This window comes from Zonotrichia leucophrys, chromosome 1 (assembly GCF_028769735.1).
Source record: "Zonotrichia leucophrys gambelii isolate GWCS_2022_RI chromosome 1, RI_Zleu_2.0, whole genome shotgun sequence".
Classification (NCBI taxonomy): Eukaryota; Metazoa; Chordata; class Aves; order Passeriformes; family Passerellidae; genus Zonotrichia; species Zonotrichia leucophrys.
In genome coordinates, this window is record NC_088169.1 from 93,772,771 (window position 1) to 93,785,080 (window position 12,310).

A 12,310-nucleotide genomic window follows, 5' to 3' on the forward strand; every position below is an offset into this window, starting at 1 on the left:
AGGTATTAGATTTCTCAGAAGGAAAATCGTTCCAGAGTGTGGGGCCAGTTAAACACAAGAGTGCTGCTTACTGAATTGTCTTTGGGGAGCTGACTGTGGAAATGTGTAAATTTCCTTGCTCTGTTCCATTTGCAGAAATTGACAAAATTGTATATTTCAGAGTATAATCAGTGAGAAGATGTGACATGACTGGAGAAGAGACCGAGAGATGTAAATGCTTTAAAAAGTTACAGAAAAATCACAAAAGAGATGAAACTGCAAGACGCTTTGTAAATATCTTGATTTAAGATCTTGTATACAATCTCGATGCTGTATACATCTTGATTTCTCTCTTGATTCAAGAGCACAATAAGCTGGTAAAATATATGTATGGCATCTAGAAGCATCACTTTAAGCGGCTCTGTCTGGCAGCAGGAGCACTTGATACGACACCTTGCCACAAGATGTTTATACAAAATCTTGTATATTGCATACAGAAATATACTTCTTCTGTATTCTCTACGTGTTCTTTGATCGATTTCTCAACGTAGGTAAACAAATCTAGCCTGGTATACCAAGGAGAAACGACGATACCGATTGCTGTATTATGGCAGCACCTAGAGGCCAAGCCAAGAATAAGGCGCGCTGTTACACCAACACACAGCATGCCCCCATCTCAGACCTGTGCACAGGACACACATTTTCTTATTTTCTTCCTCGACTGCACCGCGAGGGGTGCAGGAAATGCTTCCACCACCACCCCGCAAACACAAGCCGGTCCCTCGGCTGAGCCGCTGCCCTCCGTGAGGAAAGCAAGGGCCGAAGCGCGGCCCGAGCAGCATCGCCCTCAGGGCCGGGGCCACGCGCCCGCGCCGGGAGAGGCTCGGAGGGTCCCGGGCCGCTTCCAGCAGCGCCCCGCAGCCCCGCTCCCCTTGCCCAGCACCGCCCGAGCCGCCGCGCTGCACCACCGAGGGGAGGCGGAGAGGGAACGAAGGGGAACGGGAGAGAAAGGCAGCGCTCTCCGCGCAGGTACCTGCCGAGCCGCTGCGGCGCAGGGAGAGGTCGAGGCCGGGCGGGGGGCTCAGCACAGCGCGGCGGGGAGCGGCGGGGCCGGGCGGCACGGCCCGCCCCGGTGTGCGGGAGCTGCGGCCGCCGAGCGCCGCGGCCGAGGCTGCGGCGGCACCGCTCGGGGGGAGGATAACGGTGCTGCCGCCATCTTCCCGCCGCGCCATTCAAACCCGGCCCCGCCCCGGCCGGCGGGAGGGCGGCCTCGGGAGCCGGGAACGGACGGAGCAGGGAACCGAGCAGCCCGGCAGGCCCGAGGCGTGCGGCCCCCGCAGAGTAGGGGCTGTCTGTGCAAAAACACCGGCGTTTGCGAGGCAGCGCTCCGAGTGTAGCGAGGCGTGCGGTAACGTGCGCTGTACCGGTGAAAGGCTGAGATAATTCAATGAAGGGTCTGCTTCAACCAAACAAGGCTTACCTTGCACAGGAGAGGGCCCAGAGGACAAACAGCCTCGTTTGCTGTTTCTAACGTCTCTGACGCCAAAATATTTCAGATTCTAAAAGACTAGGACTGGTTTTACCTCTCCTCAGCAAAGTGAATCTGAGGAGCAGTTCTACGAAAATTCTGCAGTACCCAAAGAATGCATGTCTTTGTCCATCACCCACAGAAGTGTTAAGAAGCATTATATAAAAAAAATCAAAGTTTTTCTAAGTCTTTTCATTTCAACTGAGCATACTGATCTTTCCAAAAATACGGACAGCAAAGGATGAACACTGCAAGCAGGAATATGAACACACACAATAATTTCCTTCCGGACACTGCTGCTTTGTTTTGGGTAACACACACACACACACTCTCCTCTCAGAAAAGCTCTTCATGTTCTGTATCTCTTCAGAGAAATGGACCACAGCTTAGGAGGCTGACTTCACATGAAGCAGGACCAGTGGTCATCATCTAAAACACACATGCAGAAATTTCTGGCCCTTGAAGAAGAGCATATGCTCTCATTTCCATCATTAAAGCTTAAAATTAAATGGAAGGAAAATTCTTTAAGAATACTGCTGTCATTTCAGACATTTATATCTGACTAAGTGTAAAGGATGATCCAATGGAAGAGTCAACGTATTTTAATCGTCTTTAAATCAAGCAGCTCAAAAAATTTCTTTCATTGTTCAAGTTCTGTGTTTCAGAGCCCAAGCACCAGATAAACACAACACACACTTTTCCCCAAAAGCAATTATTTTAATGAATTGACACTAGGAGAATGTATCTATGCTGCTACTCTGTTGACCAAAAGTTAGATACATTAAAGGGAGGAGAGGCATACACAAATCCTCTGCTACAGGCTCTCACTGCAGGAAACAATTCCCACTGCAGACTAACCATTTCCTGTATTAGTACTGAAAAAATATTGAAGAAAATAACTCGGTAAAGACTTCCACTTAGTAACAATATATATTTCTATTCTGCCAGAAAAAGACCAGAATAAGCATTGCTGATATTTAAAATGTTCACAGCATAAACAGGTTTCACTTCAACATGTAGTTTTACAGCTGCAGTATGAAATCTATTACTGCCTCATCACTTCACATCCTCCCTACCTTTTTGAAAAAGCTATTTAAAATATTAAAGGAGACATCTATCTTCATTCTACTCTTCTTTCTTTCTTTTTTTTTTAAGGGGGAAAAGACAGGTTTTGCTATCTGAAATTTTTAATTCATTAAAAATAGTTTACAAAATCTGAGGACACACCTACTTTACCAAAGTAGGAAAAAGAGCTAACTAGCAACCAATCGAAGAATTTGGTTCCGCAAGTACGTGCACAGCTGGTTCATCAAGTCTCTGTTCTGTCCTTCAACCCAGTGCATTTCTACTACTACATCATTTCCTTCTTTCTTCACATTCATTAAACACTTGAAGAGAAACCCCCCACTAGTTTCTTTAGGGCCTGGCTCTTTTTCCACTGTCAGATTGCCAGCTTCCTCTGCAGGGCAAGGTTCCTCCTTCACAACACCAGGACCTTTCCCAAGCGATGTTTCTCCCTGCTTTGCTTCCACCTCCTCTTCCTTCACAGGATCACTGTGCTCTTCTTTGGCAGCAGATTCCTCTGGTTGCTCATCACCTGCTGTCATCTGGACATCCTCATCAGGTGCCATAAATCCCATTTCAGAGTCTTCAGCCTTGGGGTTTTCACAGTCTGAGTTGTTGCTCACGCTCTTCTGGCTGTTCTTTTCCTCCTCCATTGCTTGCAGAACATCCTCAGAAGCTCGAGGAAGTTCTCGTAATTGCCTTACTCTCTCTCGTTTCTTTCTCCTCAAATGAATCCAGGAGTTTTCAATGGCAGTCACAAAGAGGCTAATTTCCTCTTTTCCACATGGAACGCGTTTATGCTGAACCTATTGCAGAAAACAGAATTTCATACAATCCTCTCAATGCTATGCTTTCAATTAGGACGTTGTTTTAACATCTAATACTTCATACTGTACCTTCAGATCAGTGAGAATCTTCTCCACCCAGGCTCTAACCACAGCAATAGCTTCTACAGCATCCCAGCCCATAGCTGCAGCTTTGACAGACAACTCTTTGACTGTAGAAGCCAAAACCATAAATGTAATTGGTTTTCGTGGTTTTTCTAGTTTTCTTCTTTTAGAGGGAGGTGACTAGAAGAAGAAAGAAAGAAAAGAATTACAAGGCTATGCACTATTAGTGGGGTGACTTGTATTCAGAAGACTGTGATTCCTTAAGACATGAGGATTAAGAGTGTAACATAAGGCACTAAGCAGTCATTCATTTGGCACGTGCTCCATTTCATCCCCAGGAGTTTCAGACTCAAACCAGCTAACAGGATCATGCACTTTATGCTAGCCTGATGGACAGAAGGAGTTTATCTTCAGGTATCAGGCAAAAAGCTTCATTTGTTCCTTTAAACTATGACCTCTCCATGAGCTGAGAAAGTGTGGCTGCTCTTGGGAATAGAGGCAAACTGCCAATATCCACTTTTGATCCAACTGCACTGAAGGTTTACTTGCATCTTCCTTAAGATTTGTTATTGTCTATACCTATATTCAAATATACAAATATCCAGATCCAAAAAAGCAACGGGCTCACATTTAAGGTGAACAAGCTCCACTTACATTCATGTAGGCAAGTCTGAGTTAGACGTGGTCATACCTATTTGGTAACAGAATCCACATGTTAAATTAAAACTGAGTTCTCGGAGGGAAGTTTAAATTCAAATCCAGCCCCAAACTTAGCATATTTTTATTACTACTAAACAATCTGAGGTATGTTACAAATGATCCTTATTTTCACTGAAACCCACAGGAAGTTCCTACAACAGCTTCCTTTTTCCACCCTCAGCAGGGGTCACTCATGAATCACTTGTCACAACTGCTAACAGACTGGCAGCCATCTAAGAAATTCCACTGTCCATACAGCCCAGCACATCCAATATTCCAGTCTGAAGAAGAACAGTTTGTATCACAGTAGTTATAGCTCATTAGCCCTTCCTCAAGTAAGAGGCAGAGAAAATCACAAGCAAACCAGAATTAAGCTACTTACAGGTACTTGCACATCATCATAGAAACTCCAGGCCAGAGCCCATCTCATGGTGCGTCCCTGGCAGAATTCCGTGTGAGTGACTTTAGGGACCTATGCAAAGAAGCAATACATTATTTCAGATTAATAAACAACATTGTTTTACTCATTGTTTTACTACACGTATTTCCAAACAAGGCTTATTTTCTCATTATACAAATGGAGATTCTTTCTGACGTGGCTCAGAGGTGTCAGGGCCCTCACTCATTTCTCTCCTTTTACTAAGACTGAGGTGCAACAGTTCAAGGACACAGAAGGAAAATCAGGTATTTTGTATCTAGCTCAGCATCTGCTTTTGGTAATTCACCTTTCTGGGAATTTATTTCACCATGCATTCTCTTTCGTTCCACTGTACACACGGACAGATCTCACAATTATTCTCTTTGTATGGGAATTCGTGAAGAGAATGCTTCCTCCAGAGAGCCATCCAAAAGTCCTTTGCACAGCCCTCTTAAATGAGAATTTTAGTTGGTGCCAGAATTGAACACAAAACAACACTGCCACTTAAATCATGTTACTATTTCTTTTATCAACCAAATTGCTAGAAAGCTAGAATTTTTGGGGTTTTTTTTTTACTATAGCCTTGTTAAGCTATTTTAAAGCAGAAACCCTGAATCTTCTAGACTGAAGACATACTCCAACATGTGCTAAAGACAAAACTTTGGAGATAATATTTACCAAATATCTGTCAGTTTTGAATCTACAACAGTTAAACCTCAGTTGTTTCCCTAACATGGAACTGCAGTTCCTTTCTGTCATAAAAACTCCATGAAATAATTCAACAATAATTACCCACATACATTGAGGCATACTATATTCTGTATAGAACATAGGCAGGATATATAGGGACTCCAGGCAAACTCACCCCCTGGATTCGAAGTTCTTCTTTCAGCGGTGCCAAACTGCATTTCTTACCCAACATGCAACTGTACCATCTGCAAAGCACATTACAAAATTAAATACCAAAACAACAACAACAAAAAATCACACTTAATCAGAGTGACTAGGACACAGTACAACAAAATTCAGAACAGAAGGTCCAAAGACAGACTGGAAAGGGAAATCTTTTTGAGCTTTTAAGAAATGCATTAGGAGTATTTAAGAAACAACACATGAACTAAAAGCAATCTTGTTTCAAAGAGTGACTTCAGTCGTGGGAAGATGTTATACCTTGGAAGAATTTGTTTCAGCTTCTCCACTTTCTTTGAAATAATGAATCAGAACAAAAAGAATAACCAACTATTGGCAAGTAATCATGCTCAAAAGCAGACATACTGACTATCATTTGTGCTCCCTCACATCTTATCCAGGTTTCCATCATGTAACCCATATTTTATGAGGAAAATATCAGGAAAAAAAAAGGAAAAAGTTATTCTCCCACTTCTAGTGAAGCTTATCTTTCCACCCAGCTCCACATCTTCAGAATCTCCCAAACATTACTGCAGATGAAACTCTGTTCTCCATCTAAATTATTCAATTTTACAACCCCATCTTTCACATTTTTTGATGACTGGATCAAAAAAAGTTTATTCATAAATATAATGTATTGAAATACAAAACTTAAGATTTCCCAGTTACCAACACTGGGAGAGTGAAAGCCTGATGATAGAGTCAGGAAACTGAAGACATGCCATCCATTTCAAAATAAGGTCAAAAGAAAGTCTCATTATGGGTTTTTTTGCAGCTTCTGCTCACCCAAGACAGCATTCAGTACAACAGTGTCCTTTAGCAGGCAAAGCTGCAAGTTACCAAAATGCAGCCACGAAAAGATAGAAACTTTTAGGTAATCAACAGATAACTAAGCAGTATCATAAAGTCTCTTCCATCCCAAAAATCCTCAAGGATGAACCCTGATCTGTCTCTTATCAGGTACACATGCTAATTTGGCTGCAAGCTACAAATGTCACTTGTACAGGCTATTTTTTGTCTTCTGTCTTTAAGCAATAACTTCTAATTGCTGCTCAGGAACAATTGGGTGTGGAAGTATCATCAAACAAACTGAGCAATTACCACTGGACCATAGGTACTAGAAATAACATTGTTACATGACTTCTGCCAAAGATGAAGATAAAAGGTGTTAGTTTGGGGTTTTTTGACTGGAACAGAACACTTACCGTAACCTCTTTTTAAGTTGGAGACTATCATGAATAATTCTTTTGACAAATTCTAGTTCTCCTCCCTCAGCCATGATTTCTGTGATCCCTCCTGTATTTACAGAGCTGGGAGGGGGACGCCGTGGATTTCGAGAATTAACTCCCTGGATTAAAAACCAAAAACATTTGACATGAACATTTAATGAAATGTTATGCTGCTTTGTACACTGCTTCCTATCCTAATCTTTAGGGGAAGCAAGCACCACCACCTCTACTTATCCTCCCCCCATCAGAACTATGGATAACAAAGATCCACTCAAAATAAACATACCTGAGTGAATTGCCCACAATCTCAAACCTAGGTAAGCGACTTGTCACACCAGGATTCTGCTAATATGAAATATGTGGTTCCAATACATGTCAGACATGCTAAGTGCATCTATGCAATTACAATCTATAGTGCATAATTAAATCTTAAACTTTCCCTTCTACTGCCCTACATTATACATTTCTGACTATATTCAGTGGGTATTGCATGACCTGCATGATACCATCTACATGACTAAGGAAATGAAAAATACAGTTAAGCAAAATTCCAGGAACTGATTCCTCTGCACTACAGAGGTGCCTGTTATGCAGCAGGCATGATTTCAGATTTACCAGCTGTCTACTTTCCAAACTCATTTTCTAAGACAGCAAGAACTTGTGAAAGAATGCTACAGCTCATCCTCCATTTTAGGACGGGCAACAGTTTAAGTTTTTAGGAGTTTTCCTTAAGTTTCCTTTAGGGGCTAGCTAGGTGATGAGGAGGGAAAGACTTAAAAACTATTCACTATGATTTGGGATTTTCCACTCAACCTTGCCCAAGCCAAGAGGTTAAACTGATGCTATCTTGTCACTGACTACTGAAGTACCTGTAACATGCAGTTTGTTACCTCACCTTAGCTTCCAACTGGTTGGCAAAAAAGGGGGGGTTGCACATGCAGAAATCATAAATGATCTCAGATTCTTCTTTCAGTGCATCCATTAAAAGAGTCTTCTGTGGTACCTTAACCACTATTAGAAAAAGTGAATTTGGTCAGTAAGGAACTTCATATTTTATTTAACATGCTATATACATTATACATTGCATAAAACCTGTACTTTCTAAACAATGCTTTCTACAAAAGAGATGTAGCAAATATCACCATGCAAATAAAGACTTCAGGTCAAGGATTAGCATACAAACAGCCTGTATGTTTATACACAGCAGCAGAACCACATGAATCTGTCTAAAACAACGACTACCTGAGTTATGCCAAGTTCTCCAACACAACCACAAATGTGCTTTAAGCCTGTCCAACTGCAAGCACTAAAACTCCACATGAGGCCTGTTCCTTTGCCAGCTGCTTTTCCAGGGTATTGAAACACCATCACACCACTAAAAATCAGTGGCAGCAGGGACAGAAAACTCTCATTGTTCTCCACATCAAGTTCCAGAGCTTCAAGACTGACATGGACAACAGATTAAGACATGTTGTTCAAATGGATGCTTCTGAAAGTTTTTATTCAGAGCTCATAAATGGACCCGATTTTTACTACACTGTGTTCCTTCAGAAAATTCTCCAAGTTCATTCCCAGACCAAGCCTGGCATACTGCCTCTGCTACCACAGGCAGTGTCAGGACTTCATTCAAGAAGTGAGGACGAGGAACTCTCTGTACAAGATACACCTTTGTGGCAGCATCATGCAATTATCCAAGGGGAGCATTCCAGGTCTCCTACCAGCAGAAATAGCCCAAACACTGTGAAATTCTTCAGTAAGAGACAAGGAATGCAGAGAGAAAAACACCCCAGAGTGAAGTTTAGCTTTCAGATTTTTGTAAGGAAGAGTATTTCTCTATCCACACATCCCAAGCTAGACAAGGCAGCTTTTTGGCTTAAGCATGCACTGACTTCAGTAAATATTTTGCTCCAGTAAAAGTAATTGAGTAAATAATTGAGTAAAAAACATACTTGGAAGGAATACACATTCTGATATTCCACTGAACACGGCAAAAATATGCCAGAACATTCATATGCTACTAAATACTTCCTTACATTGTACCTTTTATAAGATCAGACAAGTTATTCTGTTCCACATTCTTCTTGGCATAATTGAAGCACATGTCATCCACTTCTGTTGCAAGGAAATACCAGCCATTCAAAGTTGCTCCAAGCAATGGGTATATACAGGATGCCCCTGTCCCTGCAGAAGTGAAAATCCATGAGAAGGCAAAATAAGTACTGGTGTTATACACAGTGTGGCTGTTAACTATGTACTTATTACACCTAAAAGAACTAACTTCAAGAAAATTTATTATAATAATCTGTTGATTATTATCTGATTATTGATTATCTACTACTCAATTCTTTAATGAACTTAATTTTTATAACTTGAAAAATACCATTGTCCAATATGCACTTTTAATAAAAGAAAAAATTTAATAATCTGTAATAAACTTCTAGTAAACTATCAGCTTTGGTTTAAGCTATTTTTCTTCTATATGATATTGGTTAATTTATATAAAGAAAGCCAAATACATTCTGGCTTTATTAAAACAAAAACCCTACCACAAATAAATCTCTCTTCTGCATTTTTCTATCATCTATCACAAATAATCTACTTTGATGCATACAATAACCACAAAAAAAAATCTGTTCCATCAGACTACCTTTCTCTAATGTCCAAAACTATCAAAGAAACCTAAGTGTCAATTAAGATATTCAAAAAGAGAGAGAGAGAGAGAGAGAGAGATAGATAAAAACTTGCTAAAAAAGTGAGGGATGCTAGCACAAAATAATCATGGCATACCTAGGTGATCAATGACAATCAAATTTAGGATTAAGGGGAATGGAAACAAGAAAAGGGAAGGATATCCCACAAACACTGACTTATTGAATCATGAATAACTTCATCTGTCAGTACACAACAGCAAGGGGTTACTTCTAGCACTTCTGTCAAGTCCCTCTTGGATGACTTCCTACTTTTCCAAAGCTGAAACATCAAACCTCATGCAAACTCAAACTGAAGATTTTGCAGTATGTGGAGGACTTAGAGGATCTGTCTCTATCCAGCCACCTACCATGATGAAATTCATAGAAATCATTTTCAAAAATGAAAACTAATATCAAATGCACAAAAGCTGTCTAAGATATTTCAAAATTACTAGAAGAAAGCTGCTGTGGACACACATGTGATGATGCACACCTGGTATCCAGCACAACTCCAGCTAAAAATACAAGTCAGTAAATTTCAGGAGAACAAAAAATCCCATTACAAAAAGTCATGCTAGCAGATGCCAAGAAACATAAAATCTGACACAGTAACAGATTACTGAACCTCAGCTTTGAGGAATTCACTAACTTTAAAGTTTTAATGTCAAGCATTAAAACAGTTTACAAAGGAAATTCCAGCTTCTCTCAGTTTCATTCTAAGTTTTCTTCAGCACAAAACAGTCTTTGAAACCAAGCCTCTGGAACTGTAAAGGAAGATTCTATTGACAAAATAAAAGATGTGGACTAAATTCAAATGTATCATCACTAATGCCTTTTAAATAATTCATACAGAATAACCAAAGATTGGGAATCCAAATGCCAATTTTATTATTTGTGTGTGGAAGCTCTTATGGAGCCTTTCTTTTATTTCCAATGAAAACCAAAATATGGCCATCAGTTTATATCTCACACATTCACACCTCTACTGTTTCTATTTATCTGCTGCCTAATCTAGACATCATCCTGATATAACCCAATAATCCAGACTGAAAGTGGACAGTATCATCCATCTGCTGATGCTTGGTCCAATTTAAAAGACATTTTGTTCTCAACAATAAATAAGAAATCTTTGACCATCTACAACCAAAACACAGCTTAGCTAGCATTTGCCCTGGTTTCTAATTTGGCCTCTTTTACAATGCAGCTCACATACATAACTGCATTGAAATAAATTAAAATAAAAATTAGTATTTAAAAAGGACATATCATTCACTTGTCAAATACACCTATAACAGGAAAAAATGTCATGTGAAAAACACCAATCACTTGTTTTTAAAATTTTAGAAGTTTAATAGTAATAAAATGGTTATAAAATTAGTAATACAATTTGAGTAATAATAATTTGGACAATTTGAATTAGGACAATATGAGACAATAGAAGCAAAGAGTTACGGACGACTGGGTACCTTTTCCTGGGCAGCACGAGCCCCAAAAAGGACACACATTAACAGAGGATTAACCCTTAAAAACAATAGCCTGTTGCATATTCATACACTTCATACATGATGCATAAATTCCATCCAAACACAGGATTCTGTCTGGTCAGTGTCAACTTCTTCCTCTTAATCCTAACAGCACCTTCGAGGTGGGAAGAAGTTAATTTCTTCTCGTAAGAGGGCAATAAATTCTTTTTCTCTAAAAGATTTAGGTGTCCTGTGGCTGCTATCTGGTGTGAGTGCCTCATTCCTTTCTTAATAAAAATATCCCACTTACATAGTTCTAATTTTAACTACAAAAGGTACCTTTTAACTACAAGACTATATTTATCATATAATTAAAATGTTAATACAGCACTACTAATCAATACATCAAAATACATACAGTAAATATCTGCATAGAGCCATATAATATGCACTTTGCACATGTCACTAACTGGAGCACTAAAAAATATTGCTATGCAACTCACAAACTCTCTGGTACAGACATCCAAAAACAAAATTAATAAACTAGCAGCAAAACACAAATGGCAAGTTAGAACACTGAGGAGAAACACTCTTTCTAGATCCTTTAGAATGAAATTTTTGCCTGCATTTCTAGAAGCACAGCACACAAAGCTGCACTCAGGTGAGGTCGAGGCCCTGAAGAGCCACATAACTGCGTGCCACGGTGTTCCTGTGTTTGTGCAGGGCAACGCTGCCCACCCAGCAGGCACATGAAACACCTGTGGAGCTCAGAGTGCTCCCACCACAGCCGGCACACCTCAGGCCTCTCTGTTCCTCAAACCTGACGTTTCCCCGTGCAACAAACTGTACCTGCTACTGTCGCTGATGGTAATAAGGATTTAAACACTTAGCTTTACCTATGTCAATGCCTCGTCTCAGGGTTTGCTTGTCAGCATCCCGGTGGCCGATGAGATCCTCCACCCAGTGGATGTAGTTCAGCCTCAAGGGGACGGTGGGAATGAGCCTTTCCACGGGGATGTCGATGGTCAGCCCGAAATCCTCCTTCAGCAGGGTGCACGTCAGAGCCCTCACGGCCTCGGGATCCTTGAAGTTCAGGCTGAAAGGCACACGCGGAGCTCTCAGGGCTGCCCGGGGCCGGACACACCGGGGGAACAAACCAGGGACACACCGGGGACACACACACAGCGGGGGTACACCCGCCCGCCCCATCCCGCCCGGCCGTACCTCACCCTGCCCGCCAGGGTGGTCTGCACGTGCTGCTGGAACTCGGGGTACTTGCCAGCCAGGTAGGCGAAGTCGGGGGGCTTGTCCTTGTAGCGGTTGCGGGCGTGCATGGACTTGTTGAGGGCCATGTCGGGCCGGGAAGTGCCGGGATGTGCCGGGAAGTGCCGGCAGCGGCGGGAGAGCGGGATCACGGCCGCACCCCCGCCCCCCGGCCGG

General features: G+C 41.4%; 2 protein-coding genes across 2 annotated transcripts in view; both read right to left on the minus strand.

Annotated features, from left to right (window-relative positions):
* POLQ (DNA polymerase theta) overlaps positions 1-1,211 on the minus strand; it is a 53,013-nt gene extending 51,802 nt beyond the window's left edge. The window contains exon 1 of the mRNA XM_064722751.1: positions 1,013-1,211. Within this exon, the coding sequence (XP_064578821.1) occupies positions 1,013-1,211 (199 nt within the window). The remainder of the gene's footprint in view (positions 1-1,012) is intronic.
* A 995-nt stretch (positions 1,212-2,206) lies between these two features.
* Positions 2,207-12,310, minus strand: METTL16 (methyltransferase 16, RNA N6-adenosine). The gene is made up of 9 exons (XM_064722765.1): positions 12,095-12,310; positions 11,767-11,966; positions 8,758-8,898; positions 7,613-7,728; positions 6,694-6,836; positions 5,445-5,514; positions 4,544-4,633; positions 3,469-3,642; positions 2,207-3,378 (listed from the first exon to the last, which is right to left on the minus strand). Exons 1-9 carry the CDS (start codon positions 12,220-12,222, stop codon positions 2,761-2,763), a joined length of 1,680 nt encoding a protein of 559 aa, XP_064578835.1. The 5' UTR covers positions 12,223-12,310; the 3' UTR covers positions 2,207-2,760.

Coding starts and splice junctions, on each gene's coding strand:
- METTL16 (XM_064722765.1), bottom strand. CDS start 12,222: ATGGCCCTCAACAAGTCCATGCACGCCCGCAACCGCTACAAGGACAAG. Junction 7,729..8,757: donor CTTGTCTGATCTTATAAAAG/GTACAATGTAAG, acceptor TTTTTCTAATAG/TGGTTAAGGTACCACAGAAG. Junction 4,634..5,444: donor AAGAACTTCGAATCCAGGGG/GTGAGTTTGCCT, acceptor TTCTTTGCATAG/GTCCCTAAAGTCACTCACAC.